This window comes from Panonychus citri, unplaced genomic scaffold (genome assembly GCF_014898815.1).
Source record: "Panonychus citri isolate SS breed McGregor unplaced genomic scaffold, ASM1489881v1 Contig00141, whole genome shotgun sequence".
In the NCBI taxonomy this organism is placed as follows: Eukaryota; Metazoa; Arthropoda; class Arachnida; order Trombidiformes; family Tetranychidae; genus Panonychus; species Panonychus citri.
In genome coordinates this window covers 977,212-1,002,385 of record NW_026515546.1, presented here as the reverse complement: position 1 = coordinate 1,002,385, position 25,174 = coordinate 977,212, and the positions used below count along the sequence as shown (strand labels likewise).

Below are 25,174 nucleotides of genomic sequence, written 5' to 3'. Positions count from 1 at the left end.
TTTCTCATCATATCATCAATGAAGGAGGATTAATTGAAGACGAATGGCCAAATTATACATTTGAAGGATTCACACGCTCATGTTATTGTGATAAATCTTGTCCCCATGGAAATACAATTAACGACAATCTTGGATTAACGTGTTGCAATGACGACGTGATTAAATCAGGCTGCCAATCGGTGCGAATGAGACAATCCAAATTATCCCGACAAATTGTACCAAATCGACGACATTCATTTGGACCATCGGCAAGAGTTTTCTTCTCATTGATAAATGATTGACTTTAGGTGTTGAATTTCAATCAAAAGAACTCACAATTAAATCATGATGATCGATAATTTTAACGATTCCAAAAGATGGAGCCTCTCTCTTGTCACACTCTCTCTTCCACTCTGTAGCATCCTCATTCTCATCTTCCTCCTCCTCCTCCTCATCCTCATCATCATCTCCCTCCCTTGATGAAGATAAACTTGAAATAAATTTGAAGGTTTACCTGAGAAAAAAAAAGTTTGTCTCTTTTTTTGGCCCAACGTAATTTCATTTGCCCCTTACCTGTTGAAGAATCAACATCAAGAGTAGTAGTTAGAATTAAATCCTTAGAGAATTAAATCAAATCAACGATTTACATCTCAACTTTAATTTATTAATAAACTTTTTTTTCTTCCCGTGTTTCAAACTATCAAATCAAAGTTAATTTAGACAATGATCATGAATTACAATATGATTAAGTTCCTATTCTTACCTGTGATATTTATCAGTGTTTACGGTCAAACGGAAACAGAATTACCCTCAATCGATTTAGGTAAGTTGAATAATCTAATCTTTGATTGGACTAATTTTCTTAATTGTTGACTTATACTTGATAATATTAACTGTCCATTTTGCTTGTAATTATCCTTTTTATCATTTTCCTTAGGTTCATCTAATACTAATGAGTGTCCAGCTTCAATGTCCACCTTTGAACTTGTCACTGGATATGTTTTCACCTCTTCAGATGATACAATTGAAACTATTCCCGGAGTTTTACAATTAACTGATTGTCTTACAAAGTGTAATGATAATATTACTTGTCGAGCGGTAAACTATGAAACTGGACTTTGTATACTTTTACGTTCTGATGCTACAATTAAACCGGAAGCCCTTCAACCCTCACAGTTTCCAGTTTTCACAATTTACGCTGAAAAATCATGTCTAAAGGGTAAGTCAATTAACCATTAATAATATCAGATAAAACTAAATTGTGACCATTTTTTCATACCATCAATTTTATCATTTGCATACAAATTTAATTCATTTGCATAGTTAGCAAACATTGCAATTGCTTTGCAGCCAAACCAAATCAATAGCATCACTTTGAAAATATATTCAATCTTAAATGTTGATTGGTGATGGAGTAAAAAAAAACACCAATAAGTAAATTGATCATGATAATAATAATAATAATTTCTGGTGTAATTTACAATTTGAAACATTTACCAATACATTTAGATTTAGATTGATTAACATTAACAGTGAATTTTTGTTTCTTTTTCTTTGTCTACAACTTGAATCATATCAAACTGGACAAGAGTAAATCACTGACCAGTACAAAAGTTTAGCCAATAAAAAGCAACAACAACAAACACCAATCAGTTAAGCACTTCGGGTGTTCTTGTAATACCCTGAATATCCATGAATTGATCATGTATTTCATCATCAATTTAACATTCAAATAGATGAAATTAACATGATTACTTTATCCATTTGCTTCTGATAACCCAATTTCGACTCTCCTGTTACCCTTTGGCCTCACCTATTTTTCTTATCCTTTTATCGTTTCATCCTCATCATTTCTTCCTGTTGATTCTGTGATAAGTTTTCATGTTTTTCTCTACTTTTTTGTTTTTGTTTTTAATTCTTCCATCAAACATACATAACATACATTACATATCATTTCATTGAGAAACTTTGGTTTCCTGTGGGGTTGTTGTTGTTTTTGTTGTTTACCTGTCTGTCTATTTACAATTAGCACGATGATTGAAACGTGCTTCACGTTTAGTTACGTACCTAAAGGTCTTGCAAAATGATAATGTTACGGGTTAGGGATTTAAATTGTTTCCATTCTGTTTCATGGGTCAGTGTGGGTGGAGAATCAAAGTAACAGTAAATTATTTCATCTTCATCTTTAATCTCATCATTTTTTTCATCTTCTTCTTCTTTCTCATCATCATCAGTCTAAATTTTTCTTTCTTTTTCTTTACCTGTCTAAATCTCTTGAGTTTACCTTTTCTCAATACTAAACTGTACATATCCAGGAAGATACAGAAAATGATTGCTTGATGAAATTAAAAGATTAAGATGGAGAACAACAAATTCATAGATTCATGTTGTTCAGTTCAATTCAGAAATAACAATTAGCAACAATTTTTGTCAGAATTCGTGACAATACAAATTATATACATTTGAATTTACATCCGATTATTTTTTTCCTCGATCTTGTAAAAAAAAAGTTCATCATGAATCAATGATGATTCCTAGTCATTCATGTTTTTTTTGTATTAATACCTTTTGATTCATTTGCCAATCATTATGTCAAGGTAAATATGAAGACAGGTAACTCAATCAATTAATCATAATTATCATCATCAGTTAATCACCTTTGAAACCTCAATTGAAATTTGATATATTTCCTTAAGGAAAAAAATTACATACATAATATCAAACTTTTTTTGTTGATAATTCTTGACAATTAATCATTGATGATTATTTTGAGTATTACTCTTGAAGGGTTAATTTGATCATGAGATTTAAAATTAAGTCAATTAAGACTCAGCCCTTGTAAGTTAATTGTAATCATATGAAAAAAAAAACTAAAAAAAAAAGGATCAACCGATTACAATTATAACTTAGCATCAACAATTAACCAAGTTAATTGTAAAGTATCATTTGATTTAATACAAAAAAAAGTTGCGCATTAAAAAAACAAACAAAAATCTGATGATTAATTACAATTAACAGAGAACTGAATTAAAAGGTGAAATTGAATCATAACAATCACCCTTCCGGCAATTTAGTAATCTTTTAATCATTTGTAATAACTTAAGTTTGATAACCTGGTAAATTACAATTCTAGAAATAACTTTCAATCTCACCTTTTTAACTTAATCAACATGATCATTATTGTAATCATTATATTGATAATGATAATTATCATCATCATGAGCAATAACAATTATCATTAACTTTCTAACTTTAATTATGTATAAAAAGTTGATTATGATTACAATTTGAACATAAAAAGTTTTGACAGCAATTTATCAATTTATATATAAATTTTGTAAATTGATTCCGTTAGGATGATGATATAATGAAATTTTAATTTAATAATCATTGATCATTTCCCACCATTGATGATAATGTTTAATCATTAACACGGAAGATGATGAAAAATTAAATTATTTTCATCACAAGGATTTTCACTTTCATATCATGATAATTATTGAATTTTCATTAGTCAATCACAATTTTCACTCCAGAAATTGATCATGATCCTCATCATGACAGAATCAATTGTCAATTGTCTCATTTTTCACACACAGAAAATTTCAATATATTTTTATTCATGATGATTAGTTGATCATGATGATTAATTTTCACGGTAAGATGAAGGTAAGGAAGAAGAAAAAAATTCATTGAAATATTTTTCTCAAAAATAGTGAACTCAATTTTCACATAACTGGACAGAATAATGAAAGGTTAGATTCATTCAGATTCATTCATAATCGAATAATCATTTTCTCAGAACTTTTTTCTTCTTCTTCTTCATCATCACCTTTTTCCCGATACGCTTACGGGTAGAGTAGGTGGAGGAAGGTCAGGGTCAAGAATTGCATGATGATGGTCAGCGGAGGAATTGAAAAATGGCGACGATTCACCAATGGACTTTTTTTCTGTAACTTCTGAACTTTTTTTCTCCATCATCATGTAGTCAAGTTCAACGATCTCAATGAAATCCATTTATATGTATTCACTTTCGTGAGAATCGTTCAAACTTTCAATATATTTAATCAACAATCAAATTTCATAGTTAAAGGTTACACTCAATAGGAATATAATAATCATTATTTTGATGATATACTTTTTTTTTGGTTACCTGAAAATCATCAAAATTCATGGATTACAAATTCAATTGAAATGATTTTCTTGTTACTTTTAATTTAATTTATCCCTCAGTTAATTGTAACTTTATAGTCTTTTTAATAACAATCAAACGTTTAATCAATACCCTTCATTGATTGTCCAGTTAAATCTTATATACTGTTAATCTTAATATCCATTGATAGTCTTGTATGTGAACAATTAACTTAATTGTCAATATCATATGACAATAAACTTTATTTACGGAAGTTCATTATCATAGGAAATCATTAAATTGTTATTCTGTTGATTTTTTACTTCATGTTTTTAATTGTTGATTGTATTAAAAGCAATTATGTGAATACAATTGTTGATCTCAAAGTTAATCAATTTGATTTTCTTCTGGATTCTAAATTGTATTTATCATTTTGACTATTAACAAAAATCGAACTACCAATTAAACCTTAATTTACCTTAATTAATGGTCAAAAATAATGGATTAACTTTTGATCATTAATCTTAATACTCTGTTGGTGTAACAATTAAGTTTACAAAATTGTTTAATCTCTGTTAAATTAACTTTCACATTGGAAATCCAATTATTCACACTAACAAATATATTATTATTTTGCTCTCTCTGTAGTAGATGATAATTAAGTATAATTGTAATCACAATTACTGAAAAAAAAGTCGTTAACATTTACACAATTAAGAATTAACTTTGAATTAATACATATTATGAACAAACTAACAGATTAACAAGAGGTTCAGTGTTTTAATACATATAAATTAAGAATCAAATTAAATTGTTCCCGTTGATTGTGTGTCTTTGTAATATTCATCATTATCACTAATGATATAATCTAAAATTGTCCTTGAAAGTTGAAGGTCAATTTCCATCAGGTATTTAATAACAATCAAGGTCGCGGTTTATATTAAAATGAACATTTTGATAATCTAATAAATGATTAACACACGAAGTTGATCATCCTAAAATCTATTGCCTAGTAAATGATTAACTTAATCATGAGGTACCAATTATCATGTTATGCTAATTGTTGAAAGTGAAAAGATTTACACTCAGATAAACTTTTAGAAACAGTTAATAATACAATCAGTAAATTAACTAAGGAGTAGCAAAAGTTAATCAATCAAGTTTACTTTCTCCAACCTTTTCAAATGCTAATGTTTTCCTACCATAGGTGAAAAGTATTAGATCCTGGATCATTTGTTAAGAAGAAGAAGAAGAGAAATAAATAATTACCCTGAGGGCATTTACTTCATTATAACTACAATTTCCATGTCAAAGTTCATGGTCTTCCAAATATGTACAAAGTTATTTGGAAAGAGAAAGAAGCAAAAAAAGTTTCACTTTCATTTTCAAAGAAATATATTATTACTATTATGGTAATGATAATATTTCTAAAAGATTCAAGTTTACCTTTTACCTGTCGTGAGGTTCAATCAACAGGTAAATTATCATTATCTTAATGGAAACACTTTGTAAACATTTCTACTTTTTTTTTCTTGTATTCTTTTGCCATATCCATCAATAGGTAATGTATATTGATTACCTGAGTGTTCAGTGTGTTGATTGTTACTGTTTTTTTTTCATATTCATCATCATGATTACACCTCACGTCTCAAGGATTCAATGAATATCTTGAAAGCAAGAAAAAGGATGAAATTTATCATGTTAATGTTAAAAGATCGTAAATAATATCATGATAATTGAGTTTCCAATTGAATAGATATTGATAACTATTGATAATGAGAAAATTTTACAAAAATTTCACTTGTTAGGAAATTGATTGTGAGCTGATAATTGTTAATTACAATTCATCTCTGATTAGATATCATCATTATTATTATCCTGTTGATCTTGGCAATTAAATCAATATAAATATTGTGATTGTGACTACAAGTTGGTGGAAAAATATTTCAACTTGATTGATTATTTTAGGAAATTATCTCATAGGAAGAAATTAAAATTAATTGTTCCATTTGAATATATGAGAAATTTCAATTCTCTAACTATTAATTAATTGTCTTTAAGGAGATCGTTAAGATTTTCATTGAGATAGTAATTTAATTCAGTTCCATAAAGGTAACAATTAATTTCCATGTTGAATAATAATAATAAATAATAATTTGATTTTTTCCTTAATGAAAAAGTTATAATGATAATTGCCTCTGATTGTTAAATGATATTTAATTTACCTCACGAATCATAATGTTGATCTGAATATCAAATTAACTGGAAACTTATGATATGGTTATTAAAATATAATAATAAAAGGATTGAATTGGATATCATTTTATTATCATCTCTTATTTTTATCTTCATGTTTTACAGGAAACAGAATTGAACTGAACTGAACTTTTTTTTTCTCATTTTTCAACGGAAAAAAAACTCAACTTAACATGAAAAGTTTTAGGCCTGAAGGCAATGATATGTTCACAGTTTTCTTGTTCCCTGAAATTATGATGCTTTACTTTTCATTTTCAGTTATTTTATCATCATTATCATCATCAACATCATCATCTTCATGGAGATTATTTCACCATAATCATGGATAATTACAGTTGGAGACATCATTTGGCTGTACGGAAGAGGAGAAATATATATATTACATGATGAATTTAGATTCTAAGAAATAATAATAATAAAAGTGAGAGGAAATCATCATTCTAATGATGATGATATAAAAGTTCTGGAGTATTAATATTATCATCAGCATCTTGATATTCTGATGGTGATGATGAAGAGGAAGAGGGAGAGAGGGTCAATTAAGTGCTGGTCATTATATATATCTTAAAGATTATGCTTATTATTTTGTAAGGATAAGTTATCATTATGATGATACAACATGATTATAATTGTTGGTCTATTGTTTTTAATTTAATTTACAGGTGAAAGGGTTAATATGAATACTCATGGTGATTGTAATTCTGTGTGTTGATGATGATGATGACAATGATGATGATGATAATAGACTTGAAGTATCCTGGATGAAATTTCAGATCATCCTTGAAGATGTAAGTGATAAAAAAGTGTCCTTTTGAATTAGAATGAAAAAAAAAATCATCTCTTCCTCTCAGAACTTTTTCCTTCCAAAATAATAACATGTTATACTTCCTGTTAAGTTTTTCAAGACTTTCAATCGATATTGAATTATCTTTGCACTCTCAGGTAATCATGAATTTATGATCATCTACCATCATCATCATCACCATTTTAATCATCACTATCGTTGAGTTATATTCTGTTGGTGAAATTTCATATTGAAATTAATGAGAAAAGTTTACACATAATATAAGAATTTTGGAAAAATGAATGAAAGGATTGATACGGTTCAGTTCAGAAATGAGATTCATCTTCAAGTCTCTCTTCCCATGAAACTTTCAACTCATTCAATTTAATCTGTTACTTAGATGACAATTACAGTATTTATATCATGGTCATCAGCATCTAGGGTCCAATGATGGTCATTTTCTTGAGATTTGCTTCCTTAATCAAATTGTAAAAAAGGAAGAGCCAAAAATGACCAACGAAACTTTAGTTTCGCAATTGTATTAACTGTTACATACACAAAAAAACCTCAAAAACTTTTTTCTTTTTTTGATTAAATTAATTGCATACAAGTAGAAACAATTAGAAGCGTTTTTGTGAATCAGGTAATCAAATCATCTTGATTGTTGATGATTTAATTTCTAGGCTAATTCAATCTGATCTAATCTAGAGGATTAATTGTAAACAGCAACAAAATGTAAACTTGATTTTCAAGTCTTTCCCTTTGAAATTTAATTATTCTTACTGATAGTTAATTGTGATATACAAACTGAATTGTGCATTGGTGTGATGGTTAATTGTCGGAAACTTTAATTGTTGCAACTTTTTTCTTTCTTACCAAAAAGCAACATAATCACAATTATATGTAACGTTTTGTGTCGTTACTTGATTTAATTGTAATACTCATGGAAAGGTAAGCAAATTGTAATCATAATAACAAGAAATTAAGTTATCCTCTCGTCTACCTGTTGACAGTTAAAGTGATTTAATCATTAATCACAATTAACTAACAACAAGAAAAACAACAAAAATCAGTTGGAATCAGTTAGATGAGCATGTAATTCAATTTGGTCAATTGAAAGTCACCTTGATGCTCATCAGGTGCTAAAGTGTCAACATGAGGATAACCTTTAAAATAACCAATACATTTAATTTTGATTAACCATTTTTTTCATCATAACATTTGATAAGATTAACTGAGTTTTTTTTCATATAACTCAATACGGAAATAGTTAAGCTAATAAATAGTGATAGTTCATTTTTTATCCTGTTGCTCAGCTCATGCTTGAGTTTATCATGAAATTGTTGACGTTTTTTTCTTGATTGTAGTAATTAAACAATTTCTCATTGAAAATTGAAGGTAAAATCAAATGTGTATGTCTATATTTAGGCCTGATGCTGACGATGATGGAGATCTAGTGATGCTGAGCTTTGATAAATGTCGGTGATAACTCACAGAATCGTTGAAAGATATTGTTTGATGACAGATAAGATTTTTTTTCTATCAACATTTTTGACTTTTCCTTTTACTTATCATCATCTAATTGTAAGGTTACCTGATCCCGTAGAGGAAGTGAAATGAATTGAGGTTCATGATAAACTCACGTTCATTTAGTTTACAGGTTGATTGATTTTCTATTTCACTTTTTCTTTGCACTTTTCTTCATGTGTATAAAGTTATCATTTAATGACGATCATGATCATGATCATCATCATCATCATCATTGATGGTGATGATAAAGGAAGAGTCTTTGAAACTAATCTAATAATACAAATATTGATTGTCAAGTTGATTGTTGTCGCAAAGTTAATCTCAAATCGCAATTGGATTATTTGTATTAATATTTATCAATACAATCAATGAATTCTGTTACTAGATAATTAGTCTGGATTATCAATAGACAGTTAATTGATTTACAATTAGTTTCTCACCTTTGTCACTTGAATGGGAAAATGATTTTCTATCATTATCTAAACAATTATCACTATCTTTTCATTCATTCAACCTTTTCAGTACGTGATGAAAGTTTTCACTGTTAATCAATTGTTTCAACACGAAAATGAAACTTGAAAACGTGCAACATTTCATCATCAATACGATCATTGAATCAATTATAATTGACAAGATTCAAATGATTATTCATTGACAATTATCATTGGATGTTGATTGGTAATGAAACTTTCTCAGGGTTAGTAAACTGTTAAAATAACAAGTGATTAAAGTGACAACAATTTATCAACAAGAGTTAACAATTAGCTATTGAAACGCTTAATTTTACCTTTAACAATCAGAAGCTAAATCCATTCAATTGAATATTATAACTTTTCCACCACCTTATTCATGATAATATCTCTGATATAATATCGATGTTAATGACTTTCTCTTTCTCTCTCTTTGAGCTTTTTTGCTTCATGATGATTATCTCATTTTGATGAACAGATGAATAGATTAATATAACCATTCATATGAATAGACAATATCCTTTATATATCAATTCTTAACTCAATTTCTTTCTAAATCATCAACAATAACTATTATCATCTTCATCAAGACCACCCTTATGATACATATGAAGATGATGAAGATGATGATGATGATGACAAGCTTCACATAGATAAACATGGAAAACATGTTTCAGGTGAATGATAATAATCAGATATTTACCATTATCATGGTTATCATTGTTACTCTCATAATGAATTCAGTGTGTGTGTGTGTTCATAAGGGTTAACTCTGTGAAGTTCATTGAAAAAGATACTCATGTTAATCATGATGAAGCGTATTTGGTTTAACTTAATGTTTGTTTTATCTGTAGGAACAATTTTTACCCTGATATCAATTCCTGAGATTCAAGAATTGAATCAAAAGTTTCAACAGTCTAATTGTTATCACTGAATTTTTCTTTCACTTCTCGAATCTGATAAATTTTGATAAACACAATGAACTTTATCATGTGTTACCTGAAATCTGCCAATCAACTTGTCATCCACTGAACAATTCATGAGGATTCAGATGAGTTTATATAAATATCATGAGGGATAAGTTACACTCCTATGAAGATAATTAACAATGAATGAAATGGTTAATTAACTGATTGTTATATAAGTTTAAAGTTTTGTTTTTCTCTTAAATTGTTGCTAAGTAAATGGTTTAAATTGTCTCGTTGTTTTGTTTTTCACAACTGATCACTATTAAGAATCAGTTGATTATTGTTGTTCGTTTAATAATAATCATCATGTAGATCCCAGTTCACTTGATGATTATCATGTAGATGATGATGATGATAATGACAATGATTTGCAATCAACAGTAAAAAAAGTGATTATCCTTCATCCCTTAACCATCCCTATCATTAAATTTAACTCTAATTGTCAGTATTATCTTATTCATATGATTACCTGTTCAATTTTAGCCTCTTAACCTGATGATATATTGTTAATCACTATCGAGGAAATGATTAACTTTAATTGTCCAGTCTGATGGAAAGATAAATAGTTTCATCTAGTATTTGTATCAAGTGATCAATTAACTATTATAATAACAAGTCAATTGTTCAATTCAGAGTCTAGTTAATTATCACCATTGAATAAAGGGTTATATTGATTACGAGCAGGAAAAAAAAGTTTCAATTCCGCACTCGTATCATCGAGATGATTTAATCATTGATTAAAGGTGTGTTTGTATTTACTGTCGTTTTAATTGTTGAGTAAACATTTAATTACCCAACGGTAATCAATGAAAAGGAAAGGTTAATGATCTTACCTGTTTATTATTGGTACAAATGATAATTAACATTTCGTTGTGTTCAGTTCCGTTTCCTCTGCGGAAATGATTGTAAATAATAACGAGAGTAAAGACAATCAAGTGGGCGGTGGGTGGGTGGGTGAGAGTGGTCAGTATGATGATGACAAGCATCTTAATCACAATTAAGTTTCTCTTTCATATCAATATCCTCATCATATGATGAGTCAACTTCCGTAAAATGATTTGGACAAAATGACAAAGATGGAACCAAAATTTTCATCACCATCATTTCCGGTAAACTTAAATTCTGTATATGAAACTTTACATGATGATATTGAAAACTATTAATCTCACAAGTCATGGTCATTATTAAACATTAACCATCCACTAATCATCATAAATATTACATTTACCTGATCACAATTATCTGTGATATTCATGAATACAAATAGGAGATTTTAATTATTGCTTCAGTTAATCATTTTTAATCCTAATTTATTAACCAATAAATTGATTTAACAATAATTCTGAAAATCGTTGTAAGATTAACGGTTAATCGTTAAGTTTCCGTTGACGTATTTGTAAATTAGCAAGTAATTTATTCAGTAAGTAATAATTACTTGATTGTAAATCTAATCTCCCTTTTGATGAGGTTAGTATTTTTTTCATTTGTATTGTGTGTAGGTTGACCAATTGACCCAACAAACAATCAGATGGACATGAGATTAAACTTGGTGATCTTACAATTATCTTCTTAAAGATTAACCCAATTTTTTTTTCGCTCATTAGCTTCTGTTCAATGTCAAGGTTAAGATGATGATAGAACTTCAATTTTTTTCTTCTAACTCATCTCTTCCTATTCTTATCCTGGTGATGATGATGATGAAAACATCATGATAACCATAATGATGATAATATATTCTGACAAAGGTAACATGATATTGATGCAATATCATCATAGATAATGATGGTGATAAGATTGATTTGGAAGAGAAAAAGAGAAACACTGAGAATTGGATCACAATTAGGCGAGAATATTTTTCTGCAACAATTAACTAATTATCTTAATCTAGATGAGTGGAAAAAAACAATCGCTCCTTTCATATCAGATAATATTACAATTAATTAGAGAGAATCTGAAATTCATTAGAATCATTTCAAATTCAGAGATGCTCGCAATTCAAATGTCACAATTAATCATCATGATAACATGATGAGTAAACTTGAATTTCCATCATCAATTTGGTAGAAATGAAAAACGTCCCATCATCATGATACCTTGAAAATCATCAGTATTGTTCAGATATTACCTGTGATTAGAAAAGTGTATTAAAAAAATAAGTGAATCTTGTATTTTTTTCAGTTACTTTGAATTATTATCTCTTGATAATCATCATCATCATCATCATGATTAACAATGAAAAAAAAAATCACGGTGCCATTGAAAACGATTAAAACTTACCTTTGATTGTCATCTCAATGGTTTGATGATTTACAAATGATTATCATTTAAATTGTTACTCTCAATTTTTTTTTCCATTGCAATAGTTACATAAACAATATCATTAACATTGAATAACAATAACATTGTTGATGATCATGAACAATTTGTAACAATTTAGCCAGAGGGAGATTCTCATCATGATAATCAATATGTTACATCATTTATCAAGAACCCATTGATTACTGATACATGATAATAGTAATAATAAAAATAGGAATAAGAGTTGAAACTGAATTTCATTGAGAGAGAGAGAGAGAGAGAGAGAGAGAGATAAAAGTTTCAATGACCTGGTCCTGATCTTAAATGACCATTTGCTAGAAATTAAATCATCATCAACATTATAATAGTTGTAGTAATAATCGTTACCATCATGAGTTTCAAATATCATTGTTAGATTCATTGTCTTGAGTGAAACTTTTTTTTTCCAAACCAAATTGTTTGGTCTAATTTTCATTGTTAACTAAATTACTAGGTCCATGTATCATGCACAGGTAAATCTAACCTTAGATTACCTTTGTACATAATCATTTTCCTACGGGTTACCTACCTTTCAATTTTAAATTGTAGTGAGAAACATCATTAAGGAATCACTTTGATTACCATGTTTCAGATGAAACTTTTTCTTCATCATCATCAACACCCAGTGAGTGTGAGTGTGTGTGTCCCACCATTGTCACCACCACCACCATCGTCAGCCTTTCATGGTCTTGTTGTGTTTTACTATTCATATTCATTGGAATTGTCATTAAAAACTCTTGGATGATAATGATGTTGATGATGAAGATAATGACGATGATGGGCTAAGATGAAGGTTTTTACACTATTAAATCAACTATTAAGAAAAGAAAAGAGTAAAAAAAAAAGTAGATTAACTTAAAGGTGATGATAACACATACACACAGTGAGAGAGATTCTAATTTCTTACCTGTTGATTGTTAACATTTAAAAATCACTGACGTGATGATTAAGATTAACATCATCATCATTAACAACAACTAAATAACAACATTAATCTTTTGTCCATTGACACTTTCACGTTCATTCATCAATTATAATAGCTAATATTTCATTACAATTAACGTTGTCCCATAATTAACAATCAGCCATTTTTTTTATTTCATAAACGTTATAACGTTTTTGGAGTTAAAAAATTAACTCATATTAATTGATTGGCTAAATAATAATGTATTAATATTTAAATACCTGATACTTATAAATTCAATTGTTGATCAAGGGTTAGGTCAATTTCGTGTTGATTTGTTAATTTTTTACATTCAATTTGTCAGCAACACTTTGATCTGATTCCGTTCAGTATGATCTGAGTTTCATTTGATCCTTTAAATTGTATTATCACCATGATGATGATAATAATCATTTAAACTGTAATGGAAAATAATAAAATATTAATGATTAGTTTATTGTTATCGAAAAGTTAATGACAATTCATCAATATGATTGAATTACCATGAGTATGAATCGATGATGTTGATAAGTATTCATCTCATTTACCATAATCATCAATGAGAATTGATCAAAATGAATCAATTCACAAGTTTTATCATCAATATTTTCTGAATTAAATTAAACCCTCCAGGCAAATGTAACTCAATCTCACTTTCATTGATACACCGATAATCAGTTAATCAAATTATCAAAGTGATTATTTACTTTTGAGAGAAAAAAAATTAACAATCCAATTAGTAGGAGCAATAATTAGTTTCATCTTATATAAAGTCAAAGAAAAGTTCAGACAATTAACATTTAAATTGTAAATACATTGAGAGAAATTGAAACTCAATTTAATACAAATTAAATTGTTAATCATCAATCTAAATTGTTACAGTAGTAACCTGGTTATTGTTACAATTTTTTTCTTCTTCTTCATCTTCAAGATTAACAATCAAGAGACCAGAAAATTTTCCTTCAATATCATTAATATTATTGATTACCTTTAATGATACTATTTACAACAAGTTAACTAATAGCATCAATATTTTCACCATTATCGTTGGTATCATCAATTCAGATTCCATATATATTCAGTAGATGAGTAGATTCTGTACCATGTATTTTTGTTTTTCTCTATACGATCAATCAAAAGAAAAAATTTAAACTGAATTAGTTTTAATAGTTGACTTTGAATTTTACTTCTCTGACCCAATATTGCCAATTAGATTTCATGGTCAATTCTGATGATACAATCTGACCTGTTGATGATGATGATGATTCTCAATAAAATGAAATAATTAAATTTTAATAACAGGTTAATCATAAACATCATTAGATTAGATTTTGTTTTGTTTCAATGTTGATCCTTTTCTGGTTTAAGGTTTGGCTTCAGTTCATCTGATAATATCATCATCATCACCAAAATTTGTTGATTGTTGTTGTCTTTTTCTTCCGCATCCTGGAAATATAAAAAAAAAGATAGTGTTGATTAGTTAATTTGATATATATATAAATGTTATATACAAGAAATTAGATTTTAACTTATCCAATAAAACTTATCAACAACAATCAAAACCAATCATCAGATACGGTTCAGCTCTGATTTACTATTAATATAAGATCCAGACAATATGATCAACAGGTAAAACTTTCAACAACAATAAACATGATTACATTTATATTATTAACAAGGTGTAAACACAATTTAACAAAAGTTAACAAAAAGTTATGATAATAAAATGATGCAATTAATTGTTAATTATGAAAGCTCATCATAATTAAAAAAAAACAAACCTTTTCAATGAAACAATTATGTAAGTTGTTTTAAAATTGTTGTTACTCAAATGTAACAACAAAGTAAACATATATTACAACTTAATTTTATCACCAAGAAATTGCAATGCTACTAATTCAGTGTAAATGATATAAATTGTTGCTAATTAAACTGTTATTTTCTTGTTAATTGTTCTAATGTTTGATTTTCTCCTTTCCTTTTCTCTTTCATGTCATCTTTATACAGGAATTGAAGGTAAATTATGTTCATCTTCATGGTCCTTTGAAAAGGTAAATGGTTATGAGCTTCGTAAATATGAAAGGAAACGTCTTAATGGAACCAGCAAAGTTGAATGTCTTGAATCTTGTCTCCTTGAAACATCATTTAAATGTCGATCAGTTAATTACGATAATACAACAGGTGATTGTTCATTATCCGATATTGATAGACACGCTATTCCAACGAAACCACCACGTAAAGAGTTTGCACCATCACTTATATCACCATCAACTGTTGCCTATTATGAATCAAATTGTATTGAAGGTAAGAGAATTACGAGAAAAACAAATTATTATTAATAATCATCAAAAGTTAATCATGAATCAAGATTTTTGCGAAACAAATTCCAGACAATTAATCATCTATCATAAACAAATTAAATTAGACAATTTTACTTTTCCAATTTTCGTTAAATAAATAACATAATCTTCTTACCAATTTATTAAATTATGTTAGAGAAAAGCAGAATCTCGTATCCTGAGGTGGATGATTAAATTATCCTTGTTGTTTCTTGATGGACACACATAGAGATTGAAATTGAAACACCAAATAATTGAATAAATCCATTAAATTTGATTCCATAGATAACCAGACATGAAAGATTATACATGTAACCTCTGACCTCCTCAGGGAATCTGAAGAGAAATCAGAGAAAGAGAGAATCAATTTGAAGAAAAATTGAAAAGTTAATCCATCCGTTAATCTGTAGACATGAAATTGTATTTAAATCATCAAATCATTCAATTAACTATTCAAAATTAATCACTAACTTACCTATTCTTTCAATTTCTATTTATTAACTATTAATATTACCTTTTCATGGAAAAAGAAATGAATTAATCAAGTTCATTGGACTTTCTGATTAATCATCTTTTCTATTGGTCTTGATTGTTTACCTTTTTTTATCATGTAAATATCAAATTCCTTTGGTAAATAATGAAGAGAAAACAATCCTCAGGCTATTTTCATCTTCATCATCATCTTATTGTTGATCATCTTTCCTCTAATTTAGCTTCTTGATTAAATTAATGATATTGTTAGTGAATAGAAATCAATTATTCAAATGATTTAGTTAATTTTATATTAATAATATTATTATATTAACAATAAACTAAATCATATCACGATCATATTAATGAGGATATAATATTATTTGATTTTAAATTGAAATAACAATTCAAAGTTAATGAAATAACTCATTCATCTTAATCAATTTAAAAATAAATAAATAAATAAACGATGTTCATTGACGTTGATCAACTGCTAAGTTACAATCAAAATTAATTCAACTATTACATTGATTGGAATAAATATTTTTCCTATCAATCTATCACTGAGGTATAATCATGAAATTTGATTAATTTTTTACATGAGTGTAATACCAAATTAATCTATTTCATGATAATTCAGGGAAAATACTACACACATTATAACTTCCCATGAGAAGATACAATGGACTTTTATATCAATGGTCAACATGTAATATATAAATGAAAATAAGAATTTTTGTCATGTAAGAACAATGAAAATCTATTGATAACATGACAAGTTGATAATCATGTTGATTATTATAATTTTCAATGCTTGTATCAACATATTATCACTTCCTGTGTTTATCCCATCATCAGCATCATCATCATCATCATCATCATCATCATATAACTGTTATTATAATAGATGAGAGAGAAAACTTTTCGGACACTCAGATGATTATCATGATCATGATAACTCGGATGATTATAATGATGATGGTGATATTGATGGATTAACAAGTAGTTGATCAAAGTGATATGAAAACAACATGGGGAGGCCAAAAGGTAATTTGTAAGATGATGATGGTCTTTCCAAATCACGATTTCCAGATCAATTGAACTACAAGAAAAAAAAACAGATAGTTGGTGATTAGTTTTATTTGACATTGTATACTGATGGAAAGGATTAAGGTGAAGGAGATCTGAGATTTGAGAGATGATAGAATGATGATTATCATGAAAATACAATGAATTGGATAGGTAAGGTCAAAAGCCACTTAACGGTTATAACATTTTGTTTTTTTCTTATTCTTTTTTTCATCTAACAAATGATCAGATCATTTTTACGTATCCATTTCCGTAATTTTACATATCATTATTAACTTATCTGATATTCTTAATCTCTCTCTCTCTCTTTTCAGTGTCAGTTTTAGGCCTTAATGTTAATCTTTAAAGATTATTATTAAGAAAGAACTTTCTTGAAATAATTTCTTTAAAATGATTCCTTTTGTACTTATCATCAGGTTACACTTTTCATCTTCATCTTCATCTTCATCTTCATCTTTTACCTTTTGTCTTTCTCTCTCTCTTTTCCTTTTTTCCTTTAAAAAACTTCATGTTGATAAAACTACAATAACATAACAATAGTTTATACTAATAATAAATCAATATGAAACAACTTCACTGAATTATTATTATTATCACTACTATTATATGGTTTTCTTTCATGGGTGGTGATGAGAATGTTGAAACAAGACCTCCCATGGAATGAAAAACAAAAAAACAGATTCACTTTCTATTAACAATAACAACACGTTACGTAATAAAAAATCACCGTTTCTATCACAATCAATGTCCTCAGGTTAGAATCTCCTTAAGAGGCCCCAATCAGAAACAGAAAAGCTAACACTTTGTCCCTTTGATTACCAAATTGAGTCGTTAACCACGATAGTTATAATTAACCAAGAATATGTGATGATGTCCGACAAGAATAAAAAATCAGCCACCAAATCCTATAAACAGAAAAAAGGAGAAAGTAAACCAAGTGTTGAAAGTCATTGTCTCCTGATTACTTTCCCTTGTAAATACCTGTTGATGCATAGAAACAATTAATTAGTAAGAGAATGAAGAGAACAAGTAAATTTAGAATTTTAATTGACCAATTAAACAGCAATTAATCAATATAAAATTTTCCAATGAGAATAAAACAACAGAAAAATAAAAGAAAAGGTTAAAACTGTTAACCGCCATGATGGGAAAAGATGAGTAATAATTAGAAGAAGACAAAAAAAAAGAGAATAAAAAATAAATCAACTTACCATAACTGAGAGAAAACAAAAGAGAGATTAATGATTAATTTTTACTTCTTTTAATTGTCAACACACAGATTCACAATTATAATTAATCTTCTAGTTAATGATAGAAAAAAAAACAGTTAAAAGTAATTAAAGAAAAAGTTAATTAATCCGTTGACAAGTTTAAACGAAAACAGAATCAAAATGGTTAAGGGAAAATCTCCTGATCCAGAAAAAGAAGAAAAAATTTGTTCTTTTCTCTTTTAAATTAATTAACCAACCCTTCTCTTCATCATATGTTGAATTAATTGCTTCCATTTTAATTCTGTTTTTTCTTAATTCACTTGACCGTTTTTCTTTCTAAATTAAATGACTTTAATTACGTTGATTTCATTCAGAATTCTCAATTTGAACCTGAATAATTTTCTTCTCTCAAATGATTCAACATGATGTTAGAATCCGTTATCAATTGTTTCACCTTTATGGAGCTTGTAACCTCTTCTCCGCCTCTCTTGTTATAAACGATTTTAATTGTACCACCTCTGTGATCACGGTGTAAATACATTATCCAGTTTCCATCATCACCATCATCATCATTATGTATTTGAAGAAGAAAAAGAAATTAATGTAATCTCACTTGTTGAACACAGTTAGTCAAGCAAAATTTTCCCGCGATCATTAGGTTTGAGATTGAAGAAGAAGAAGAAAAAATTTGATTGGATCTTCTTCCTTCTTGCTGTTGAAAATTTCATGATATAATTTTGTTCTTATATCGCCATCATTACTGTTATTAATACATCATCACCATCATCATCATCATCTACATTCAGGATGTTCATTTATGTATATTCATGTTTCCAATGACCATTATTGCTTTGGTCGTGCAAAAAAAAAGTTATGATTAAATTGTAATTCTTGGTTTACAATTTAATTTAAATTATCTGATCATCAAAAGAGGAAAAAGATTGTCACAAAATCCCCTTGTTAACCTGTTGAATTGTCTGTGTGTGTGTGTTGATTTATCAACCCCTTAATCTGATGTCAACACTTGAACAATCAAAAACTAATTTTATGTTTACTAAACTCATTATGATGATGATGATAAGTAATTGCATTGTGATTCAATTGGTAACATAATAAGAGGATAATATTATTTAAAGGGTGATGACAAATACATAATGATGACCACTACTACTGAAAGATTATCATGATATTACATGAAGGATCAGCAAATTGTGATGAAATTACTCATTGATGGCGAAAACACAATTTTATCAAATTCCCTTTTCAATTACCTGATTCCCATGGTGAAAAAAATATATACATTCCCGATAATAATGAGGAAGTGGTTGTGTTGATGATGTTGTCAAGAAAAAAAAAGACATCATCAGGTAATTCAGGTCAATTGTTATTACTATTCAGCGTTTTCACTGAATATCAGAAAATTACCTGGGAACCAATTAAGTGCTTCTGATTTAAATCAAATTCAAATGATTCAATCTCTAGTTTTCCAATTCATTCAAATCAATGAGTTAACAATCTTGTTTCTATGTCTCATCTTGTTTCGCATTACTTGTTTAACTTTTAATTGTTCTAATTGATTATACAAATTAACTAATATCATTTTTTTTTCTTTCACTTACAGAACCCAAAACAATGTGTTCCTTTCAAGAGGTTAAAGGTAAAGTGTTGAAAACCGTTGATTCCATTCACCCAAATGTCAACACAACCGAAGAGTGTGAAAAGGTTTGTCTCAATGCCGTTTACCGTTGTTTCTCATACGACATGGGCGAACCTAAGAATGGTCGAGTTTGTCGAACCAGTCATTTAGAATCTGTCTCATTAACTCATATCGAGGAACCACATTCAGAGGTACCTGATGCAATTACCTATGAGCGAGGACCATGTTACAAATGTAAGAACAATTAAACTCCTAAAATAATATCAACCATTTAACCCTTTGATATTATTACCCTTTTGTTAATTATCTCTTCTCTCTCTCTCTCTCGGTTATAATCAATCATAATTACTCTTTAAGATGAGAAGGTAATTCACTTTCGATGGTTAATTATTATTCAATAATAATACCATTGGTTACATTGTTATCTTACCTTATTAAATGTTGTAATTTTTTGACAATAATCAGTTGACTGAGCACAATTAACTTCAAAACAAAACCCTAACCCTAGTGTAAAATTTGACTTCAATATAATTACACTGATAAAATTGTCAATGACTTTTTCTAATCAATGTTTAATTGTTTAAGTTCATTGACAGTTTATTTAAATAGTATTGATTTAAATTTTCACCTTTCAATTAAGTCATTAGAAGTGATAAAAAACAATCAGACTAATTAATTGCAATTAAGTTATAATCATTTCCCAATCTCTCTCTCTCTCTCTCTCTTGATTTTTTTCATCATGTCAGTTTTTCAGCTGATGTTCAATGAAAATCAACAATTAAGTAAACCAACAACAATCAGTGAAACGTATAAACTATTCTAACCATGGTTCAATTCAATTTTCAGGCCAATCTGATTGTTTTTTTTGTTTCTATTGTGTATTTCAATTACACTTTCTATTCATGTTACAATTTTCCCTCTTTATCACTGATTAGCTTAACATCTTAATTAATTACCGCAGATAATCATTAATCATTATCTAAATGAATTTTTTTTTGTTTTCTTTTGATCCCTTGAATCTTTCAAACAACAACAATTTGGATCAACCAATAAATATTATGTGTTACCTATGTGAATTTGGTTTCGGGGATGATGAATTGATTACTTTGATTTACCAACAGTGAAAATTGACTGTCGAGCCAAGGAAATGATTGCATCGATTCAAACAACCAAATTATTTAATGGAAAGGTTTACGCTAAGGCAAAGCCAACGGCCTGTGTCAACGATGTAACTAATCAACTTGATTTTGATCTAACTATGCCTTATCATGATATACTGTGTGATGTTAAGCAAAAGGAAGCCGGAACCTTTGCCAATGACATTGTCATTCAACATCATGATATGGTGGTAACCACCAAGGACATGGGTCTATCAGTCAACTGTAACTACGATCTGTCCAATAAAAGTGTCACCAATCAATCGCCCATCTCTATTGGAGCGTTAGTATTGCCTTCTTACCTGTTCAATACCTTTAATCCTCAATGATAATAATAATAATAATTTCATTTTCTGGGAAAAAAAAATTTGCTCATTTGTTTACGATCAATTTCTTGCTAGATTTTAGATTTGACATTTCTAACTACAAAACCATTTGAATTAATTGTTCATCTTTTTTTACTTCTTTCGATTTCAGTGATGAACTTGAACGCGATGAAGCCAATGTCCATTCACAAGTTGTTGGATCGCCTAATATTACCATGCGAATTGTTGATAAAGATGGAAATGATATAACAAGTGCTCAAGTTGGAGATTCATTGACCATGAGATTTTCTATCGACGAACCTTCAAGTAAGTTGACCGAACAATCAAATCGAAAAATGGTCAGAACTTTGATCTAAGAAAATTTCTAATGATATGATGTTTTTTGATTCACTTTCTTAGGTCCTTATAAGATGTTCATCCGTGAATTAGTTGCCGTCGATGGTCAAGATGTTTCTGATATCTTGTTGATTGATGGAGCTGGTTGTCCAGTTGATATAAATATTATGGGATTTGTGACCAAAGTAGATTCTGATGGTGCCTATTATCTTGAAGTGCCTTTTGATGCTTTCAAATTTCCAACCTCTGATATTGTTCAATTCCGTGCTTTAGTTACACCCTGTTTAACTGGCTGTGAGCCCGTTTCATGTGTATCTCAAACAGCTGACGGTAAAGTACAAGAACGTGATTCATATGGTAAACGACGACGAAGACGACGATCAGCTATCGGCGGTAAAACTGATGAAGAGAAGGATCTTCTTATGACCCAATCAATTAAAATTACTGATGTATTTGAATTGGAAGGTAAAAGAAAACCAGGAAATAATAAGAATAGAAATGTTTTGGGTCCATTGGGTGGTGATATGGGTTCAGAAGGTTCTAACCCAACTGATTATTTCATTTATAATTCCCGAGGTGAAGACGGAAGTGAACCAGTTCGAAATGTTTTCACTGGTTCTTGTATAAACATGGCTGGTTTTACGATTGCATGTGGACTTTTCCTGGTTGCACAATTAATCATGTTAATTGTTTGGGCTTGTTGTTGGCAGCGTAAAATGAATTCAGTATATAATTCATCATCTTCTTCATCAACTGCATCATTTTCATCATCAAATATCTGTGATAATAAACGTCGATCATCAAACCTTCAAAGTCCATCCTACATATACTCATACGGAGGTCCAGCCGGTAGTTTACCGGGTAAAACCAGTGATACAGCTTCAAATTTACGTTACTCAACAATGGGCTGTCGATATGATTAAAATGATTAGATTGTTAACTAAAAAAATTAATCAACGAATTTTTAATCAGATCAAAGTTCTTAGGACCATTTCAAGATGATTCTTGCCAATTACTCTTTAAAATTAACTCTCACCATCTTCCAATGAATCTCTCTCTCTCTCTCTCTCTCTCTCTTTCCGCATCACCCTCTATCTATCTCCCTTTTAACTTTCATCATTCTCATCATAACTTATTTATCTCCCAAACCACCAATTAATTAAGGTACGTTTTCTACCGACAATCACTTGATGTTACTTTTCTTGTGAGGATAATCCACTTTAAAGAAAAGGGATCAAGTTATCCACCGATCATCATCATCTCAGATTAACCTGCGTATTGGAATGTCTCCCGTTAAGTTAATCATCAATCAAAAATAGATTACAGCAACAATTAAAATCCATACACATTTACACCCATCATAACATATGAAGGCTCCAAATCAGCACAATCAATAACTTTATTTTCAAAGATAAAGAAAAATATTTGCCGATATTTTCACCTTAATATAAGAGAAAAAAAACTTTAATTCTCTTCTTCTTCTTCTTCTTATTGAATAACTTATTCATAATCCCTTCACCTTTAAGGTCCATAAATGGATTCGGACGATGATTCCACCGCTAATGAAAATCATATTCCAAATGACCATAACTAAACCATCATCTCTTTCTCATTGAATAGAAACAAAAACACAGAAGTAACTCTTCACCAGTTCTTCCGGCGTCTCTGGTGCCATACCAAATGAACCCACCTTTAATTTTATTCTGTATCAACACAATTTAAACATAATCAACATCTCCAACCATTAACTAATAATCAACATTCACCTTTAATTGGAATTGACAAATACCTATGAGGCACCAGAACTCTAGTCTCGTGATTAACGTTATTATAAACTTTTCGCAAGAGTAAAAGTTATACGCACATTCACTGAACTTGAGTTTCTTAATTGTTGATTTCTCTCTCTCTTCACTTCTTGGTTAATTAGTATTCAATTCAATCAACCTTAACGTTTGATGATTGACGTTGAAAGGGAAAATTATGCAAAGGAAAATATTGGAACCTCTCTCCCTCATCTTCCACCGCCCGAAGTGGTTATGGTTCCCTCTCCACCCATAAATCAACATTGTCTCTTATTATTTTCTACCTGGAAGGTCAACACACATGTAAACACACTCAACGTGAAACCCACCGTCAACTTCCTGTTTTCAAAACAAACAAAAAATCGACTGCTGTGAACAGCTGATTGTTTACTTTATTTAGACTCATACACCTAGAGAAAGAGATATTTTCAATCCACCCTGAGGAGGAAAAACAATCAACAACAATCTGATTGATTATTTTATCAAATCAATTCCTATGGATATTTTTACACAATTTAACAATCTAAAGCTCATACACTCACCAATTACCTTTAATCCTCCCATAGATTAATTTTAATTGATGAAATTTTCACTTTTCAATTCTCATCATCAATTTCCCAGCAAAATAATTTAATCAATTATTTATAATTAATTTCCATTGATCATTAAGTCTCTCTTTTATCTAGAAAATATTGTTTACCTGTTTTACTCAACACAAACAAACACAGGTAACAATTTGTTTTCCAGATTAATGATCATTTACTCATTAATCCAATAATCTAATCAGTTTAAAATGATGAAATCAAGTTAATTGTATGAAAAACAATTTATCTTGTCTTTTTGATTGTTCAGGTAAACCTTGATGTTATTTCAAACAATCAATATGTACTTACAATTAAAATACACCAAGGAAAGTATAGTAACAATAACAATAACAATTAAGTTAAATGTAAATTAAATTATTGATCAATATCAATATTAATTTAATTCACAATGATTAGTTAATTTATCTCTAATAATTACTTTGAGATTTACTTTCTCCTATTGTTTTTCATATGATTAACTTGATATTATCAATTTTTTCCCTATTGTCTTTTACCGTCCAAACAATTAACTTAATTTCTGTCCTTGTAATTAGTTAAAATTACGTGATAATCAGTTTTAATTGGTTGAAGATGTTTTTGTTTCTTTAATTAATCATCATCATTAACAATCTCATTATCATCATCATCATTATTTATAAAAAAAACAACAATCAAATTAGTAATTTATTAATCAAACTGTAATTCTGTCCCCAATCTTTGTAATAATTAACTGTTCAATTTGTACCAACGGTGTGGTTTCTTTGTCTTCCAACTTTAACAACAATTAAAACTATTGAAAACAA

At 28.8% G+C, this 25,174-nt stretch overlaps 1 protein-coding gene and 1 long non-coding RNA gene across 7 annotated transcripts; one reads left to right on the top strand and one right to left on the bottom strand.

Moving 5' to 3' along the window:
• Nucleotides 1–34: 34 nt before the first annotated feature.
• Nucleotides 35–25,174, top strand: LOC128395154 (uncharacterized). Its single transcript, XM_053355554.1, has 7 exons — nucleotides 35–802; nucleotides 917–1,198; nucleotides 15,407–15,703; nucleotides 20,131–20,400; nucleotides 21,288–21,606; nucleotides 21,801–21,955; nucleotides 22,049–25,174. Exons 1-7 carry the CDS (start codon nucleotides 703–705, stop codon nucleotides 22,906–22,908), a joined length of 2,283 nt encoding a protein of 760 aa, XP_053211529.1. The 5' UTR covers nucleotides 35–702; the 3' UTR covers nucleotides 22,909–25,174.
• LOC128395198 (uncharacterized) lies at nucleotides 15,540–18,678 on the bottom strand. Of its 6 annotated transcripts, XR_008326527.1 has the most exons (6): nucleotides 18,510–18,678; nucleotides 18,026–18,279; nucleotides 16,336–17,311; nucleotides 16,214–16,252; nucleotides 15,875–16,074; nucleotides 15,540–15,677 (listed from the first exon to the last, which is right to left on the bottom strand). It is a non-coding gene; the product is annotated as an uncharacterized LOC128395198 (long non-coding RNA). The 6 variants fall into 6 exon arrangements; XR_008326528.1 differs by having other exon boundaries at nucleotides 16,214–17,311; nucleotides 18,011–18,279; XR_008326526.1 differs by having other exon boundaries at nucleotides 16,214–17,311.

Bases quoted from the DNA above. Each gene is read 5' to 3' on its own strand.
- LOC128395154 (XM_053355554.1), top strand. From the start codon at position 703: ATGATCATGAATTACAATATGATTAAGTTCCTATTCTTACCTGTGATA. The intron at 20,401-21,287 runs GTAAGAACAATT...ATTTACCAACAG, and splicing joins GCGAGGACCATGTTACAAAT to TGAAAATTGACTGTCGAGCC. The intron at 21,956-22,048 runs GTAAGTTGACCG...TCACTTTCTTAG, and splicing joins TTCTATCGACGAACCTTCAA to GTCCTTATAAGATGTTCATC.